Source organism: Balaenoptera physalus (genome assembly GCF_965194825.1).
Source record: "Balaenoptera physalus genome assembly, chromosome: 9".
In the NCBI taxonomy this organism is placed as follows: domain Eukaryota; kingdom Metazoa; phylum Chordata; class Mammalia; order Artiodactyla; family Balaenopteridae; genus Balaenoptera; species Balaenoptera physalus.
The window spans coordinates 39,060,370-39,081,060 of record NC_138888.1 but is presented as its reverse complement, the minus strand read 5'-3'; the positions used below and the strand labels follow the sequence as shown (position 1 = coordinate 39,081,060).

The 20,691-nt window shown below is 37.5% G+C and overlaps 1 protein-coding gene across 3 annotated transcripts in view; it reads left to right on the top strand.

Annotated features, from left to right (window-relative positions):
* The window catches only part of CLVS2 (clavesin 2), an 83,208-nt gene that overhangs the window by 42,244 nt on the left and 20,273 nt on the right, over positions 1–20,691 (top strand). For all 3 annotated transcript variants that reach the window (XM_082474919.1, XM_082474918.1, XM_082474920.1), the window contains 2 exons: positions 8,605–8,715; positions 14,494–14,714. In XM_082474919.1, coding sequence (XP_082331045.1) covers positions 8,605–8,715; positions 14,494–14,714 — 332 coding nt within the window. The remainder of the gene's footprint in view (positions 1–8,604; positions 8,716–14,493; positions 14,715–20,691) is intronic.

Below are 20,691 nucleotides of genomic sequence, written 5' to 3'. Positions count from 1 at the left end.
ATATGGGATCGCAACTATAGTTCCATTCTTTTCAGTTCCAGACACTACGCAGGGTGCTAGAGTTGGGAATGGGAGCAGGGCTTTGGAACTAGAACAAACATGATTTCATTCAGGAATCTTAACCTTCTGAAGATGGGTACAACATGTAGACAAATAGCTAATACAACATTCTAAAAGATGGATGTGAGGTATTAAAATACTATTTTACCATCTAGAAAGAACACCCTTAGTATACATATTTAGCAAAACATGTGTGGTTAGCATGTCAAAGCAGACCAATCGGTTTTTTTTTTTGTTTTTCATATACAAGATGAAATTTTACTCATAATGAAGAAATGAATCACTATAAACTAGACATTTTAAGAAGCTGACACATACCACAAATATCATAAAATCTATACAAATAACATCATATTCTTAATAACTACTTAACACCATCTTTCATATCTTTTTTCTCTTCATCTTTTGATTGCATATTTTTTATGCTTTCTTTTCAAAGTTTTTATTTTTATTTTTTTAACATCTTTATTGGAGTATAATTGCTTTACAATGTTGTGTTAGTTGCTGCTGTATAACAAACCGAATCAGCTATATGTATACATATATCCCCATATCTCCTCCCTCTTGTTTCTCCCTCCCACCCTCCCTATCCCACCCCTTTAGGTGGACACCAAGCACCGAGCTGATCTCCCTGTGCTATGTGGCTGCTTCCCACTAGCCATCAAAGCAGACCAATCTTAAGAAGTTTGAACATATCTGAAGGAAGCTAATGTTGATCCTACCTAAGGAACCAGTAGTACCAACTGCTACAATAATCACCCACTTTCTATACCTACTCATACTTTTAGAGAAAGTGATATTGTATATGTCGCACACATATGAGCCATTATAAAAAAATCTATTATCATAATTTCAGACTGTTAGAGTTTCATGTCATCTATATAAAACATAACTGAAAAGAAATGGAGGCATACCCCAAGATGCTTAGAGTATTGCTTTTGTCTCTAGGTGGTAAGGTTATGAGTGACTTTTTAAAAATTATATTTTATTTTGTGTTCAAAATTTCTACAACAAGCGTGTTTTATATTTATACTAAAAGCATCATAAAAGAATAGTCCAATATTTTTGATCCTAGTATAACTTCAGAGGTAGAGTTGTGGAATTAAAGGTGTAATTTCTAGGTGCTGGTGCTACAATTTATCACTAAATGCATTTTGCCATAGCGCATATAGTAGTTGAAACTAAGTGCTACAAAAAGTGCAAGAAAAGAGGAAAAGAAAAACAAACATTAAAAAAGGCCGAATAGATTTAATTCTGAATGGGTGAGTTACAAATACAATTTTTGTCTATGTTCACATTGAGGACAATTCTTAAACCCTGCTGATAAGTTTAAGAAGAAGTTGAGGAACCCTAGACAGTCTGGTTTAGGAGTCCTAGACAGTCTTGTGAAACAAGACCACAGTTGTGATGTAATAATAGAAAAGTTCATTTTCCTCACATTTATGACCTCAAACTTTAATTACACCAGAAACTATATTGATTCATGTTCTCAAATCTGACAATTTACTCATAGTAGTATTAATCTTAATACACAATTTTTATATTTCATCAAAATCAGTTAAAAATTTGAGTTACATGCTAATCGTTCAGATTCTCTAATTTTTTTTCTTGAATAGCTAGATATTTAGGGCAAACGTATTTTTTTTGCTAGAAATATGTGAATAATTCTCTTATGTATATTTGATAGATATAAATATGTTTACCCCTCTATATGGTGCCAATGGTGCCAAAGTCTATTGTGTCCATTGTGCTTATATGCCAATGAGGAGAAGATCAAGGCTTTGCTTTGATTGAGCTCGTTTTGCAGTTGTTTGCCATGGCAGTCAACTCTTAAGGAAACCCACATATTACATGCTGGAAGTACTTCCAAATCCATCTCCTCCCAAAGAAGGATAATTATTTGAGTTTGTGGGTAGCAGAGGCATGGAGAGATGCTGAATTCCGCTAGAGCTTTGGCGGGTCAAGTTTCCATTAACTGAAGAATTCAGGCCAGATAATCTGTATCTCAAGCACAAAGTATTCTGCTCAAGGAAAAATGAATGGAAGTAGGTGAATTGGCAAAAGCTTTTGGAAGGTAGAAATTCTATTAACTCTTTTCAGCCCATTTTGGCTATATTCTCACTAATTGCAAAGCACTTATTTCCTTGTCTCCAGTGAAGAGCAGTGTGGCCAGAGCCAATGATCAACATACTGTATATTCTTAATATTTTGATTATTATTTTGTACTATGTAGTGTTATTTAGGGCCAAACAATTGCCCAATAAACTATGTTATAAAATTACCACCATGGTCATTTCCACATGTGTAGAGTGGGAGTTAATGTGGTAGCTCAGCACCAAGGAGGTGGGCTCAATGAGTGACACCAATGGTGAACCATTAGCAGTCCTGTTAAATATTGTTCCCATGTTGCAGATAAAGAAATTGCAGCTCAGAGAATATAAATAGTTTACTTAAATAATAAATATCAGAACCTATTTCATTTAATAAATATTCATCTAGCTTACACACACCTACACATACACAGGTTTTCAAAATGCTGGGAGTATAAGGATGAATCAGGCACAGTCTGGATCAGCATTCAGTGCCCAGAGCAGAAATCTCTCTGGATAGTTCAAGGAAAAATGGATTTAAATGCAGTGAGTGAGTGCTTAAGACCTCCTTGGAAGAGCAGGAGGAATGAAAATTAGGATTGTGACTGCTCTCTTGGTTTTGAGGTCACAACCCTGCAGATGTGAGTCAGAGGTCAAGAAACTGATGTCTTCACCCTCTTACTGCTGATGTCCCAGCAGACTTTTACCTTCCAAATGTGGTAACTAGAAAGTGGAAGGTGGTATGCAGATACTACTGTAAACAATTGTTCTTCTAGAGCTTGCTTAGCAGCTGTCATTGCACAGGAAGGTGACTGCTGCCTCCCTTTAGTCTTTTAAATCTTATTCAAGTGCATCTCATTGACAGATCTCACCTAGTCAGAACCCTAGCTAACATAGATTCCTGTTTTAGCCTTCCATCCCCTGCTCTGTTAGGTGGGGCATGAAGCAGGTGGAAATGGATGCCAGGCCCAGCACCAACAGACCATATGGAACACACAACCTCTGCACTCAAAGAGCTCACAATTTAGTAGTGGAGGCAGATAAATAGAGACAATTTTAGTATCTCATGGCAAGTGCAGTGATGGACTTAGGCACTGTGATGGTAGAGATGGGCTTTTATGTGAGAGCAGTGGAATGAGAAGTCAGGAAAAGGATCAAAAGAGCTTCCTGGAAATGATATTGCCTGAGCTAATTCTTAAGGGATTAGTAAGAGCACATGATACAAAAAGGGAGGGATGCGTATGGGAAGGAACAGAATCAACAAGTTATAAAACAACATGTGAACATGAACAGCCATGAAGGGGATGGGGGGAAGTGACATGGTACTAAGGAGTGGAATGGAGGTAGTGAGTTTCGGATTTTACTGTGATCACATTGGCATCATATGGAAGGTGAATATGAAATATGAAGCTACACAGAGGTGGGGGCATAAATACTGCAAGACTTGAGGTGTGATCAGAAATAAAGGGGATCAGACTTCTGGTTTCCAGTTCCTAATATAAACAGCTTGGATGTCACCACTCTGTCCTCACAAGGAGAAAACTGAACAGACTGAAAAATCAACAACTATTCTTAGATCTATAAAAGTGGTGTGAGGACACAGGGCAATCCCCTACCCCCCAAGATTAGAGAAACAGGTGAATACAAGGAGTCTTGGCTTATTGGGGCAGAAAGTCATGATCAGAAACCCACGTGGGAGCCAGTCTGGGGAAGGACAACCTGAATTGTTAATGACGAATTGCTGGAGGCTCATTGTATAAAATGCAGAGCGTTAAAAGCTCCAGGGAGAGGGGCAGGTATAGGGGGGCCCTCCACACTTTTGTGAGATTTACCTCCAGGATCTTGACCAAGTTCTCCCAGTAAATATTTGAGAAAAATCCCCTTGTGTTTGCATCAGGAGGAGGGGGAAAGGAACCATTTTTACATATGCCATAGCACTCTGCTCTGCTCACCAAGGCTTGCTCTCAGGAGAAACCAGGTAACCAGAGCCTAACCTGCTGGGGTATTATTAGAGCTTAACTGACCTGCGGGGGAGGGAAACTCCCAACTTTAGTCTTCCACATGGGAAAAGGCAAATACCCAACTCCAGGTACTTTAGCCATCCTGTTCCACCCAAGCGGGGAGAAAAAAAATCAAGAAACACTTGTGAGTTAACAGTCCAGAGGCACATGATCATTAAAAGCCCAAGAGCTAATCCACTGGACTATAGAATGCTTTACCTTCCCCCACGTCTTACCATTTTATTACTGAAGGCCTTTTACAATAGTTCCTTTTACCTGGTACATCATGCCTGGCTATCAAGAAAAAATTATAAGTCATAACTGAAAAAAGGTAGAAAACAAAATTTGAAGAGACGGGGTAAACATCTGAATGAGACATGGCAGGGATATTGGAATTATTAGACTGGGAATTTTAAACTATGATTAATATGCTAAGGGCTTTAATGAATAACTAGACAGCATGCTAAAACAGAATGACAATGTAAGCAGAGAGGAGAAAATCCTAAAAAAGAACCAAAAAGAAATGCTAGCGATCAAAAACTGTGACAGAAATGAAGAATGCTTTTGATAGGCTTTTTAATAGACTGGACACAGCTAAGGAAAGAATCTCTGAGCTTGAGGATATATCAATAGAAACCTCAAAAACTGAAATGCAAAGAGAACAAAGGGGGAAAAAAAAAAACAGAACAGAATATCCAAGGACTGCAGGGCAACTACAAAAGGTGTACCATGTGTATAATGGTAATACCACAAGGAGAAGAAAAAGAGAAAGGAAATGAGTGATATTACAGTGAGGAAAGGAAGGAATCAAGTATTATGTCCTTGTTTTGGACTTTGATACTTTGATACCTTTTTAACACAGAGATAGTGTTAAGTCAGAATTTTAACCTAGGTCTACTTGATTGCAAAGTCAGTACTTTTCTTTCTCTTTCACACTGTCTTAACTGTGATTTGGTACTGACCAAGTCATTCTGTATTTAAAGATGTGTCCAAGGAATCCATGGCATCATGTGTAAGTTATGTGTTTACACATGTATATTCTTTGTTCACAGTAGAAGAAGCATGACCTTCAAGTGGTTCTCAAAGTTTAAAAATCACTGAGCTAAGACTTCTGGCTTAAAAACCTGATAGTTGGTGTTCATTCAGTTTTGTTCTAGAGATCAACTGCTCACTCAGGAGTATATTTTAAAAGTGTACTAAGTAGTTCTGCTTTAGGTAGTGCTGTTGGTTAAAAATTCTTAAAGATCTCCCTGCCATGAAGCACCAAGATGTTGAATAAATCACAATGAAAATATGTCTAGATGCTCTACTGAACTCTGGTGAACATAAAACAAGTCCCAACAGAGACAAGCACATGGAGTCTACTGGAAAGAAACAGAATAAGGGAAGCTTGAGTGGTTCTGGAGGCAAGTGTTGACTGTAGGAACCTAGAGTTTTGGAGAGTAATGATTGCTGGGGGTGCGCGGTGGGCAGGAGCAGATGTGAGGCCTGCACACACTGAGGGCAAGTTGGGGACTGGATGTGAGAACCTGCATTCCTCCAGGTGCTGCATCCTCAGGGAAAGGTTGTGCTGGGAAAATCCCTGCTGGCCAGGAAACGTTTAAGGAACCTCTCTGCCTCTCCCATATCCAGGGATAGAACCTGGTGGGAGCTAATATAGATCTTGTCGGGAGAAAAACATCCTCAAACTAGCTCTTTCAGGATTCCCAAGGATTAATATTAGCCAAATATGATCCACCATAAACAAGATATCATGAACAAGATCAGCAGAGATAACAAATTCAGACCCTCAAGAACCCAGACACAAAATACCTCTGTGTAAAATGGTTATGTTATCAAAGTGTTATTAACGATGGAATTAAAATGAGCAAAGACCAAGCAACTAACAAATTAAAGTGTCATGAGAATCTATTTTACACCCACTAGACTGGCAGAAGTTAGAAAGATGGATAATACCAAGTGTAGTATGTGCAGCAGCCAGAACTTTCCTGCATTACTGGGGGAAAGAGGAGTATAAACTGTGCAGTTTGCTCCTAACAATTTTGTAAAGTTGAACTGTATACACTCTATGACTCAATGTTAACACTTTTAGATAAATACCCTGCACGTACACCTGAACATGCACAAGAGACACGTCTGAGAATGAAGTCTGCAGAGCAGCTGTGTTGGTGATAGCAAAACAAACCGAAAATTTGGAAAACAACGTGCAGGGACAGAAGAAAATAAACTGTGGTGTTCCATACAATGGTATGCTATACAACAGTGACAATGAACTATAGCTATGCACAACATGTTTAAATTTCAAATACAACGAACCGCAAAAACACTGTTGCGCGACCACATTCACTATGACATTTTTATAAAGTTTAAGTACTTAAAAAACTTAACAGTATGTTTTAAGGGATATATATATATATATAGCAAAAATATAAAATATAAAAATAAAATATGCAAAATAAAAATAATAAATATTATATTTATAACATTTATAAAATAAAATATAAAATATTGAGTTAAGCAAGAGAAATGCTTATATATGAAATACAATGTGAAAATTTTAAATGTGGGGAAAGTGAAAGAATATATAAATACAGTGATCTTCAAGGTTACCAACTATATTCTATTTCTTAAGCTGAGTGGAGGGCACATATTAGTATTCTCTTTATTGTATATACATTATTTATCTTGTTTTTATGTATAAAAATGTCATAATTTTAAAAGATACTGTGAATCATATATGTATACATATATCCCCATTTTTTTGGATTTCCTTCCCATTTAGGTCACCACAGAGCACTGAGTAGAGTTCCCTGTGCTATACAGTAGGTTCTCATTAGGTATCTATTTTATACATAGTATCAATAGTGTATATATGTCAATCTCAATGTACCAATTCATCCCCCCCATTTCCCCCTTGGTATCCATATGTTTGTTCTCTATGCCTGTGTACGGTAGAAACTAATACAACATTGTAAAGCAGCTATACTCCAATAAAAATTTTTTTTAAAGTAACCTGCTATGTGGAAGTCAGATGTATTTTTTCATATGAAAATAAAAGGATATTTAGCTGAAAAAATAAAAATAAAAAAAATTAAAAGACACTATGCCTGCATTTCTACCTGATTCATTTCTGTTTTGTAATACTCTTTTGATGAATGAAAGCTACAAATTTATAAAAGAAGTAAGACACTGACATAAAACAAGACACAGCTTACGAATGTATTTATTATTTGAAGTACTGTGGTTTTTTCATAGTGTGTTATTCTCGAAGATAGAAATTTCGTTGCAGAAAAAATGTTTGTTGACTCTAAAAATCAATATATAAAGTCACTAATTAATTTCTAATGCTCATAAGTGTCCCCTAAAAACAAAATAATTTAATGATGTTACACCATGCATGTTTTTAAATCTTTTGAATCTTGTTCAAGAGAAAATTTAAATTAAGCAAATAGATCTACAATTATTTCAGTTTCTTTTCTTTTGTTCCTGTTTATGTTCTCAGTAGAATCTAGATGTAGGCCAATTATTATGATGCCACTCGAGAGACACTTCTAGTGGTACAGTTTTCTAAAGGAGACTTTTGTAGTCAGTTCAGCGTGGAATTTTGAACCAGTAGCAAAATCTAGGTCCATTTACATAGAATCCGTAGCACTGTCAAATGTTGTAATTTATTTGGCTTAAGGATTCTCTTCAGATTTTGGGGTGGACTTGAGATGCACCTATTTAGTCACAGAAAGGAGGAAAATACCTCTATGTCACTTCAGATGCAGACCTTACATGGTTGAGTTCTTGCTGAAGGAGAGGCTGGCTTTGTGATAGCCCCGTTTTCCTCCTGTTGGGTGAGCTCAGAGGGTTTGACTTTCATTTAACTTGGCAAAATGCATGTGCAAATTTCTTACACGACAATTCCAGGTTTTTATTTTGCTTAAGCATGTTTCCTTTTTTTGGTAGTTGGAATAAGGAAAGGAAAGTGTTTATAGTAAAGTTGGTAATAAAATAAAGAGAATAAAGTGAGTTTTGATATCTGGCCGTCCTCACATTATAGATAACTACATTGAAATTTAATAAAACATTTTAAGTACATTTTAATATACACTTATCTAACATAGATTCATTATTTGACAAATTTCTAAAGTCTTTTACTTATATTTCTTGGTCTATAATGACTGTTAGCACTTTGCAGGCTTAAAACGTGGCACTCCTAAAAATGCTGAAATTCCTATCAACAACCTATTCTTGAGAAAGATGTGCTTTATTACATATTGCTTCAGTTTCTGTATGAAAGTTACAATGTTTAATTGCAGTAAGGTTCTTCCTTCTTTCTTCTCCTTAGCTATGCAGATAATCATTTAAGTGCGTGGAATAACAAATTTGTATACCATATGGCCTTCCCTAAACCTTCTCAGTGTTTTAAAGCGTGTTTTGATTTTTTTCCCCCCGCCATGTTACTCTAGGATAGTTTCCCAGCACGATTTGGAGGAATTCATTTTGTCAACCAACCATGGTATATCCATGCCCTGTATACCGTGATCCGGCCTTTCCTGAAGGAGAAGACTCGGAAAAGGGTATTTGTTTGCTTCTTTGTTTTTTTATTTCCTTTCTGCTCCCCCATTCAATAAATTATGATGCCTACTGTATGTATAACATGTGCTGTGGTAAAATGTGTTTCTGTATTGAATATAACTGTAAAAGATAACATAAAAGATATTTTACAAAATGTAAAAACTTGTGATTAATTCTGAACAGTGTATCTGTGAAAGAAATACTTAAAAACTAGCTCTCTTTCTTTTCCACAAATGGGGAGAACATTTTAGCACATTCATTATACATTAAAGCCTCGGTTTAAAAGTAAAAAATATTATACCATGTTACTATATTGTTATTGGTACACTTAATTTCAAGTAATATACAGACAAAAGTTATAACTTTTTACGTTATAAATAGGTGTTAGTTATTTCACAATATGTATTACATTGAATATAGTGAATTTTGTGATCTCTAATATAATTTTGTAGTGATTGTCACGATCAGTCACACATTTCAGAAAGAATACTAATGTGTAGAAATTTTAATATCTCTTTAGATTACAAGTTACTTGAATTCCAAGATTCAGTTTTATCCAACAATGAGGATATTCAAAGTATGTTCCAAAATAATCATTTTTCTGAGAATAAGAATATTTATATAAATTATTTAACGCAGTGCATGGCACATTGTAAATACCGAACACATTTATCACTATTGATAATATTTTAAAATGCATTTTAATGTACATTATTTCATTTTATCCTCCAAACATCTCTGAAAAGTAAGCTTAGTAAGCATCATCTCCTATTTAAAAGCTGAGGAAAGTAAGTCTTAGGATGGATAAATAACTTGCTTATTCATTTACACAGCTGTAAAGTTGTAGAGTTAACATTTGAATCCAAATAGCTCTGCATTTAGAGATATTTTTACCACTGTGCTGTGACCAATTTTCAAATGATTAGTTCCACAGTAAAATATAGTTACTTCTAAATCCATATGGAAGATAATTTTCCATGTTTCTCATGAATGAGAAGGCACTTCAGGTAGCTCAGTGCCATAAAAGCCTTACTGTGAGTGTGAAAGTGAAATCATTGTTAGTATGTGCTGGTGTCAAACATTTGTGAACAGGGAGTTTTCTGTTTATGAATTTGTTGAATATGTTTTAGTAATTTAGGAGGAAGAATTCTGTAAACAATTATAATTTATATTAGGAATTATTTCTACCACCAAGATTCATATTAATTTACATTTTATAATTTGGAAAAATGTATTGATGTGCCTCAGAAAAAACACTTTCAGCATTGTTTTATGAAGGGATGATCAGGTGATCCAAAATATCTGCTGGGGCTTTTAGTACAAATTGTACTAGTGAATGCTTTTGTAGTGTTCACGCTATGCCGCGTGCTGTTCTAAGTACTCTTGGTATGTTAATTCATTTAGTCCTTCCAACAAGGCTTTAGGGTAAGCATTGTTATCGTCCTCCTTTTATAGATGAGAAAATGAGGCATGGAAGGTGAAACCATTTGCTCTAAATCACAGCTAGGAGGTAGTAGAGCTGAAAATGTGGATGTATTGGGAAGACTGTTCCAGGTAGAGGGACTAGCAAAGGCAATGGTCCTTAGGTAGAAACAGGCCTGGAATATTTGACAAACAGCAAGGAGGCCAGGAAAGCTGGAGATGAATGAGCTACTGGGGAGGATAGTAGGGGACTGGACGGGCAGGAACGTAGTGTGCCCGCTCATAGAGGGTCTTGTACACTGTTGTAAAGATCTGGGCTTTCAGTCAGAGTGAAATGAGGAGCACTTAAAAGACTTTGAGTGCAGGGGTGACTTGTGACATGATTTTGACATGATTTTGCTCTGTTGAAAAGACTGAAGAGTATCAAGTCTACAAAAAAATGAAAGCTCTAGGTTTGGGGGTTATTTGATGGAATTTGATGATTTTGACAATGCCTACAAGAATGCCTTGCTAGCACTATTCCAGATGGAACTGAGGTGTTTGAATTTTACCATTTTAATTAAAACTATATGACTTGGATATTTTTGTATGAGAAAATAATTATAGATTGAAACACCTTTAATTTTTAAGTATATAATCAATGCACAATGCAACGCTATTATATTTCCTTACTGGAATCCCAAGTGATTCAGCATTACAGTATTACTCAAACAACTTACAATACAGATGCTGTAAATCTATGTTCTGAAAAACTGGTAAAAGGAAACCTAGGAAAGAGTTGTGAATCATCTTTCACAGTAGACATTTAGTTCTTCATTTTCTTAAATTAAATCAGACTTTGAGTTTCCAACATGCTGGGCTGATGGGAATGTCAACCTTAGGTGTCACAGGGGTCCCTTCTTCTCAAAATTTCACCAGTGTCTGGAATCTTTCATGTAGAGCCTAACTTCCCATCCTTCATGGCCACTTTTGACATGCTCACTGTTCAAGCTAGTATTAGTTCCTTGAATTAAGGTCTCCTGCTCCCAAGCATCTTTACTGAAGCCAGAACCCAATGGCTAGGTTTCAATCCACTACCCTAGTGCACTCTTCAGCTGGTCCACGGATGTGGTCCTGCCACACCCCAAGAGCTGACAGGAAACAGGTTTTCCTGCTAGATGTCACAAATTTCCACTTCTTCCTCAATCGTGGGCTTGCTATTCTATTCCTTGCTAATTCTTAAAAATATTCTACCCTCTTTCTACCATAATTATGGTCAGCTACCATAATCTCTTCAATGGCACGGTTTAGGAAAATAAAATTTTAAATTTTTCTAAATTTAAAAGTTCAGCCTAAGTATAATTGTAAGGTAATCTGAGGCAAAGGAGACCCAAAGAACCAGACTTCTTGCATGAAATGGAGGAAGAAAAAATATATACGGGGGAGAATATAGTAAAACTTCAATAAATGATGAGACAGATGTGTGCATGGCATATTGCAGCAGGGTGTGAGTAGTAGGAGATGAGTTAACAGAAAGAGTTCATAGAGGATCTTATAGGACTTACTCTAAGAGAAAGAGGAAGCCAATGGGGGATTGTGAGCAGACTAATGTGACCTGACTGATGTTTTAACATGGTCATTCTGGCTGCTGTGTTGAGAATAGAGTGTTGGTGGCAAGAGTGGATGTCGGGAGAGCAGTTAGGAGGCTAGTGCAGTAACACAGTGTGAAGGATGATGGGAGTTGAGTTAGGGTTGTAAGGGTGGAGTTGTTCAGATGTTTGAATTCAGGATAGATTTTGGAGGTAGTACCAAAAGAATTTACTGACAACTTAGATTATGAGAGAAGTAAAAGATGAGTCAAATGTTTTGGCCTGAGAAACTAGAAGCATATTTGTACGATTAACTGACATTGAAAATAGGGAGGAGTTGATTTGGGGGAGAGAATTATAAGTTCAATCTTGGATATGTTAAGTTCCACTTACCATTTAAGTGGAGGTGTCACATAGAGAGTAAAAATACCAATATGGAGTTCAAAAGAGAGGTCTGGATTCAAAATATAAATTTTCAGTGTATGGACAATACTTAAAGCCACTAGACTGAATGACATCACCAAGGAGTGAGTATAGTTAGAGAAGAGAATAAATCCAAGAACTGAAGCCTGGAGCTCTCTGATGTTAAGATGCTGAGGAGGTGAGGAATAACCAGCAAAAGAGTCTGAAAAAAGCATCTATCAAATAGAAGGAAACCAAGAGATCCTGGGAGAAAGCGTTTCAATGAGGAGAGCCATCTACTATATCCAGTGCTGCCGAGAGTTTAAGAAAAATAAGGACAGAGAATTATTGGACACTGAATTTAGCAGTGAGAAGGATCTTGACAAGAGCTATTTTCATGCAATGGTGGGAGGCAAAGCCTATTTGGATTCGATTCAGGAAAAATGGGACAAAAGTACTTGGACAATGAATATAGATGACTCCTTTGATGAGTTTTGCAATGAAAGGAAGGAGAAAAATAAGATAATAACTAGAGGTAAGGTCAAGAGAGGTTTCATGCATCTGTTGGGGGGGGAAGGGAAGAGTAGAGTTGGCATGTTTGTTCTTTGATGGGAAAGATACAGAAGAGGAGGAAATTTGATGATGTGAGAGAGACAAGAGAGAATTGTTTGGGAAATATAACTGAGTGGAAGAGAGAATGAATTCTAGTGCACAGGTGGAGGGGTTGGCCTTTGTAGAGTTTATTCTTCCATTGTGCTGGGAGCAAAGGCAAAGCATATGGACACAGATGCTAGTGGGTGGGTCTCATCTGGTTGCCCTATTTTTTCAGAGAAAGAGGAAACAAGGCCAAAGCTGAAAGTGATGTTGAGGGAGGAGGGAACAGAGTGTTAGTGAAAAGAGAAGTAGTGTGAATTACATTTACTTTTCTAAGGATTTATTACCATAACTCTTGCATGACTTGAAAGAGAAGGTTTCTGACATGAAGTAGTACATCTGATGAAATAAAGGTTGTATACCTAATAAAGTAGGGATTTCAGGTGCTAGAACTTAATTTTCCCAGGAAAATTATAGGAGAGAGAGTGTGTGTGTGCATGTGTGTATTTTCCTGTTGTGCTCTGTAAGTAGGAAGGGGAAGGTGTAAAATTTGCAATTAACCTGATTTAACTTGGGGCAGACAGTATCTTCTACTGCTGTAAGCCCCACATTATGTATTCCACCAGCCACTTGCTGTGATCATTTTGGCCAGTGACCCGCTCTAAGGTGCTTTTATACTCTTCCACAATTTGTTGAAATTACTTGTTGACTGGTGACTCCCATTCCTCTCATTTTATTTGATATAGACTAGTCTTTGTTTTCCAGTATATTTACTTCAGTGGATTCTAAAAGTATGGAAAGCAAGGTGAATGTCTTAGCCTGTTCATCTTGAACCTGAAGTATGAGATTTCTAAGCCACTTAAAAATTATAATCTTTAAATAAATATGTAAGTTTATATGAGGTGACAATAGTACTTTATCAGAGAAGACTGATCTGAAGTCTTGAGATTGAAATGAAAGAAGAGGAAAGAGGTAGCAACTTATGGAGAAACAGATCTTGAGTATGTAGCTTAAATAACTCTCCAGTTTAACAGAAAGCTCTATGTAGACAGTGATAAGAATAATTAACAGATACACACAGCTTTACAGTTTCAACTCATTATTCCATTTCTGATTTGAATGATAACCATGGAAATCTCTAGCAGAGAAGATGCTGGTAACATTATAGAACATTGGTCCTTTGGGATGTGAAACTTATGTCAACCTTTCATTGTGATGATGCTAATCTACTTTTATTTACATCACATACTTCGTATTATAAAGCAGTAATTTAGTGGTTACAGTATTCTTATTTTTACTGAAGATGAAGAGAAAGCCATACTGGTGACAGCTTTTGGGTTTAATAACCTGAATGGGCTCAGCGGTTGTTGAGTCCTTATGAGAAGAGTCTTTTGACAGCATTCATTATGCACATCACCAGCTTTGTACAGCTAACACCAGGATAATGTGCAGATCAACATGCACATTAGATTCTGCTCATGTTCCCAGCTATGAAGCAGGAAACTAAATTTCTTGTTCCAGTTCTTTAAACCAATAACCATCTGACCTTCTAGAAGCTACCTAAAATCCCTGAGCCTCAGGATTTTTATATGAATTATTAGGATTACAGAACCAGCCTTCCTGTTTCACAGAGTAGATGAGGGGCTTAAATATTTTAACAGACATGGAAAACTCTTGCTTTGGCTTTCCTATCCTCAGTCCTTCATCCCCCCCGCCCCCCGCCCAGTTCCCAAAATCTGGGTGATATTTATTCTCCTCTGTGTGTTTTCTCCCACCCTCTTCTTGCGTTTGTAGATATTTTTGCACGGTAACAACCTGAACAGTCTACACCAACTGATCCATCCTGAGATTTTGCCCTCTGAGTTTGGGGGAATGCTCCCCCCTTATGATATGGGAACCTGGGCAAGAACACTGCTAGACCACGAGTATGATGACGACAGTGAATACGGTGTGGACTCCTACAGCTTGCCTGTGAAGGAGGTAGAGAAGGAACTCTCCCCCAAGTCCATGAAGAGGTATGCTGGAGGTCGCTGGGAAGTGGATTGGGCCAGGGTGGGGAAACCTGATACAACTCCAGATTTTATATTTCTCTGAAGTAGATATTTGGCGACACTTTAAAGCCTTTCATGCTCCTGTGATCGGATGTCTAAGGAGTTTCAAGTCAAAGATAAATTCATTTAAGGTAACCTCAACTCAGTGTTGCTCCAAAGTCACAGTCTAGCTGACCCCTTAGAAGTCAGCCAATCCAGTGGCTTTTCAAACTGTTCTTTAAGGTTCTGGTTGAGTGCCTCAGGGCAAGCAGGTAGGGGGTGGGGACCGTGCCCATCTCCACTGCGGTGAGACTGACTATCTAAACAATTTTTTGGACTTCTGTGTAAGATTTCGTTTGAAGGAGGGGATCCATACAGCGCGCGCACGCGCACACACACACTTCAAACACTAACATTCACAGCTTACGTTCTTTTTTCAGCATCTCTGCCAAGTTTCTGTTTAAAAGTTTCTGTCTAGCCATTCCTGGGGCAAAACACTGTACTTCCCTACAGCTTTAATCTTTACAGAATTCATTGTTGAGTCAGAATCTGATTTCCTGCTTTGACTCTCATAGTGTTATTAGGTCTGTTTTCTTTCAGTCAGTGGGTATCTATTCAACACATGCTCTGTAATAAAAACTTCCCTAGGCGTTTTGTATCCAATATGGGTAAAACATATGTCCAGCCATAATCTACTGGTGATCGAGGGCAGCGGGGTTGCCAGACACACACAAATGCGTAACTGCCTCTGAGTTTGCATTCTGTAGCACTCCAGAAGACATCTAATTCTTATGCTACCCCAGGCCACACCAGCCCCGGGTTCATTTGGATAACAAATATTATTTCTTGGTTCATTTCGTATCCAGGAAATATAGGAACCACAGCTCCTACAAGGCTCTTTTCACCTAATTCAGGGAGGACACAAGGGCATCTCCCATGTCACTGCAAACACTATCTTGCATCCTTCTCTGAGGAAAGCCTTAGGGTCATTTGGTCACCACTGACTCATGCAGTGGCATCTTTGAGACTAGCCTCTTTTATTTGCTGCTGCAGCTGCTGCTGTTCTTGGGGGGCAGGGTGTGATGCCTTTCTCGCCCCAGGCTGCTCCACAACTCCTTGGAGAGAACGGAAGGGCCAGGAACATCTTCGGCTTTAATTTCTCCATTAATTGACAAGCTTATCTTTAAATCAAGTTTGGGCTTTTCAACTCCCTCCTCTTAAAACATGGCTTCCTAATTTGAGTTATATGCTCTTCTCACCAAAGGGGTTCATTGATGGACTCTCAAAGTGGTCTGTAAAGTGATAAAAGTTGTATTCAAAACTGTGTGTGTATATGTTTGAATGTATGTATGTATATATAGATATATAAATGTATATATAGTGCATTTTTTTTCTGCAGAGAAGGCATATTTCATCAAATTCTCCAAGTTGTCTAAGGCAAAAATGGTTAAAAAACCATTGCCTAAGAATAGATTCCTGCTGATCAAAATTAAAATTCTAACAGAGATAATTGTTACAATCTACCATTTTTAATAAACTTCTCATGAGTTAGGCCCTTACTAGGTAACTTTTTTGGTAACATTCACTTACTTAATTCTCACAGCAACCTTGTTAAACAGATATTTGTGTCCCCAAAGTCACATAGTCTATATGTAATGGAACAAGGTTCCAATGCATGAGGTACAGAGTCTTTCATGTTGTTGATATAAATCTTGTCTACTCTTCTGTGACAGCATGACACAGAGCGCCCTCACTCTAGAACTGAGCTACAGGAGGATTTGGAGACAGCTCCCATAGGTGTCCCTTAGTCTTTTCCTTTGCCAGCTAGCAATGCTCATTTCCTTTAGCCCCTCCTTCTGTGACTTGTTAACTAGTGTGGTCCCCTTCTCTGAGCACACCTCTCTCCACATCCTCTACAGCCTCAGCTGCATCCCCGTCACCTACACTTCCGCCAAAACTTCCTACCTGCTCTCTTTGCCTCCACCTTTACCCTGCTCCCCTACCTTCCATTTATTATATTATCCATGTGGCAATCAAAATAATATTTTAAAAATATAAATCAGATCATTTCACTTCTCTGCTTTGAATTTTTAAGTGACTGCTGATTATACAATGAATACAATCAACTCCATATCGAGACTTACAATATACTGCATGATCTGATCCTGCCTACCTCTCTCCTCTAAGTTTATTTACCTTTTCTCTCCTCCCCTACCTTTCAGACACAACAGCCTTCTTTATTCTCCTTCAGCCTCCCCAGCTTGTTCCTATCCAAGGGTCTTTATTCTTGTCACCTTTGGCTGGAATATTCTTGCCCTCTATCTTCCAATGGCTGGCCCCAATCAAAGGTCATCTCCTCAAGAGGGTCTTTTGGTCTTTTTCAGTCACCAGGTCTTAATCAGCTCTACTTCCTCCTCATTCTAGCCACTTCCTATCAATCACCTTCTTTATTTTCTTCATAGTTCATTATTAGTCAGTGAAATCATTGATTTTATTTAGTTATTTATCCCCCTGTCCTGCAATGTAAGCTTCAGGGAGACTTTAGTGGCTTTGTCTATCCTGTTTTCCTCTGAATCCTCAGTGCCTGGAGTGGAGCCTGGCACACAAAACATGCTCACTAGGCACCAGTTAGATGAATGAAGGCGTCCTCTGCTGTCTGTCAGTGGCCCCTTTTAGGTGCAGTGTTTAGAATTGTAGAGGTGACATCTGACTCTATCATTACTTGCATAGAGGTTCCAGAATTCTGGCTTTGCAGTGTAAACCTCATTGGCTTCTTTTAGTTGCTGTTGTTGTCACTATTGCTGCTGTTCAGGCAGCCAAGGCACATTGCTGACTCATACTGAACCCCTTAAAACTGGTCTCTTTACTTATAGATCCTTATCCTCATAATTCTTTATTTCTGTGTTTAGCTTTTTCCTCCAAGCACATTACTTTAATTGACATCATCTTGTTAGATTTGGTTCAGGCGATCCACCTTTTGAAGTCTTTTTGGATCCTGATTTTCTTCTCCAATTAATTAGGCCATTTTGTCCCCTGAAGACTTGGCTTATAGCACGATGGCCTCCCCAACCCTGAGTTTCTTGCTTCTGACATGGGCTGATTGGAATTTCAGACATCCTTTGTTTGGTGTAGGTTTTGTATCATATGAAGCTTATATGGTTCTATTTGAAAACTCCTGAAGAATGAGATCAAGAAAGTTGTTTCACTTTATTTTTATCTTCTCTCTGGCAGGGGATGGCAGTTCCCCATCAAGGATGGGAGAAAATTGTTTCTAGGTTCTACCCTTCCTCCATCTCCTTTTCCAGTTTTATATCATTCTTAGATTGAGAGGGGAAAAATCATTCCTTCACCAAAGAGTTGTAGATAACTGTTCCTTTGGGTGAATTTAGCTACTTGTATAGCTAGAAGATTATGTTCCTCTGTATAAATTTGTGGAGAGATAGTATAATCATGTGAAAGAATACAAACATCACTAGAGAGTGGGTTCCTTAAACTCGGGGAATGTCTTTTACCTTATGCCTCTAGGACCCAGGATAGTGCCTGGCACACAACAGGCGCAGTGAGCATCAACACTAATGTTGTTACGGTAATATGCACTTCCATTTTATTAAATAATATCCAACACCTATTGTTACTACATGCCAAACCCTATCTAATACTTTGTATACATCAACTCCTTTGCTTTTCTAAACAACTAATAAGGTAATACTATACCCATCTTATTGATGAGGAGACCCAGATATAGAGAAGGTAAGTAACTTCTACATTTCACATAGCTACAAAGCTACAATGCTAATGTTGGAACACAGGTAATAGTATTCTCTAAGTCATTTCCTTAACCACTACCGTATGCTATCTGCCGGAATTAACGCTGGGGGTTATGCATGCATTATTGCACTTGATCCTCAATATGTCTGTATGATGTAGGTATTATTTTCCCCATTTTACAGGTAAGGGAACAAAATCTTAGGAAGTTTAAATAGCCTTCCCTTGGTCACAGAACTAGTAAATAGCAGAAGGTGGAATTGGAATCCATTTCTGTCTAAAATCTAGTCTCTTAAACACTAAGGTATAGCACAATATTGTAGATACATAATAGATGAATAAATGATACCTGGATAATTAAAGTTAAGCTATAGGTTTTCAAGGGGAAAAAAGGTTATTCACTGAAAGACAGTAGAGGCTGGAGACTGCTAAGATGTACTATGAGTTAATGTTAAGTAACTTCCTCTAGTGCAGTTGAAACAGACCAATTTATTAACAGTTATGGTCCTGCACAAATCACCCTGTTGTTTTGTATAAGAGAGCAAAAAGAAAATCTAGACTAAAACAGCAGTACTCTTGGGGCAATTAAATATCAAAAAAATCTTAATCAGAAATTGTTTCTGCCTGGCTTGCTTTATTGAGGAATTGTTCTGCATAATGAGCCAGCAGCGTTCATCATCCAACAATTCTGACATCTGTAGTGCATGATAAAAGCAAACTAGGACATATATACACTACCAAACATAAAATAGCTAGCTAGTGGGAAGCAGCCGCATAGCACAGGGAGATCAGCTTGGTGCTTTGTGACCACCTAGAGGGGTGGGATAGGGAGGGCGGGAGGGAGGGAGACACAAGAGGGAAGAGATATGGGGACATATGTGTATGTATAACTGATTCACTTTGTTATAAAGCAGAAACTAACACACCATTGTAAAGCAATTATACTCCAATAAAGATGTTTAAAAAATAAGCAAACTAGGAACTTAATCCCAGGTTGAATAGTGCACTGTAATTTAAAATATTTTATTAAAATTGCCATATCCTCTAATAATATTTTTTATTTAAAAAAAAAATTTTTTACATCTTTATTGGAGTATAATTGCTTTACAATGGTGTGTTAGTTTCTGCTGTATAACAAAGTGAATCAGCTATACATATACATATGTCCCCATATCTCTTCCCTCTGGTGTCTCCCTCCCTCCCACCCTCCCTATCCCACCCCTCTAGGTGGTCACAAAGCACCGAGCTGATCTCCCTGTGCTATGTGACTGCTTCCCACTAGCTATCTATTTTACATTTGGTAGTAAAAGTAGTCAAGGAACATAAGGGTTTAAAAGATGTGTGTGCATGTGTATGTGTATTTGTATGATGTGTGTTGTAATAGAACATTATGGCAAATGCTTATATTGTAGACTCTGTGCTGTCTGAAGAGCTTTGGTGTGTACTTAATGACTATTATTAGGATATGCCTCAACATTTATATATTTAACTTTGTGAGAATTTTAAAATAAATGTTTTTGTTAAGAATTTCTTTCTCCACAGGATAAATTGCTTTATCTTCATCACTCTTCGCTTTCAATGCTTGATACCCATCCTCTTTCAGTATAGAAACTATTTATTGGATAAAAGTTAAAACATTGAAATCCTACTGTGTAATAGACTCTGTGACATGCATTGTGTTCACAGCAAGGAGAGAAACTGATAAAGTCCCTGCTCATGGAATTTATAGTCTAGTGGGTACTCGTTGTCAAGTAACGCCCTAGTGCAGGACATTAAATGAACCCCTGTATATTTTAGCATGGATTCATCTTGGGAAACCAATTATTTCAGTTGAGTCTAAGAAAAACAGTGTTACAGGTCTAATTATTAAGTGCTTTGTGCAATTGTCAATTGTGTTAAAATGTATTTTATTCATGTACTTTTTTCTAAGATAAATTATCATTGCTCCTTCTCCTTCTCTCTCTCTCTCTGTCTCTCTCTCTCTGTCTCTTTCTCTCTCCTGCACACACACAGACACACACACACACACAAACACACACACACACACACCACATTCAACTGCAGTCAGTCTCCATTCTGACATGTGCATCTAATACCTATTATTGAGGTAAAATAGTGAAAATGACTTAGGAAATAAACCTCCTTATTTTAAAGTTCTCACCTTCCTTTTCATTCTCTCTTTAGAAATGAATTTAAG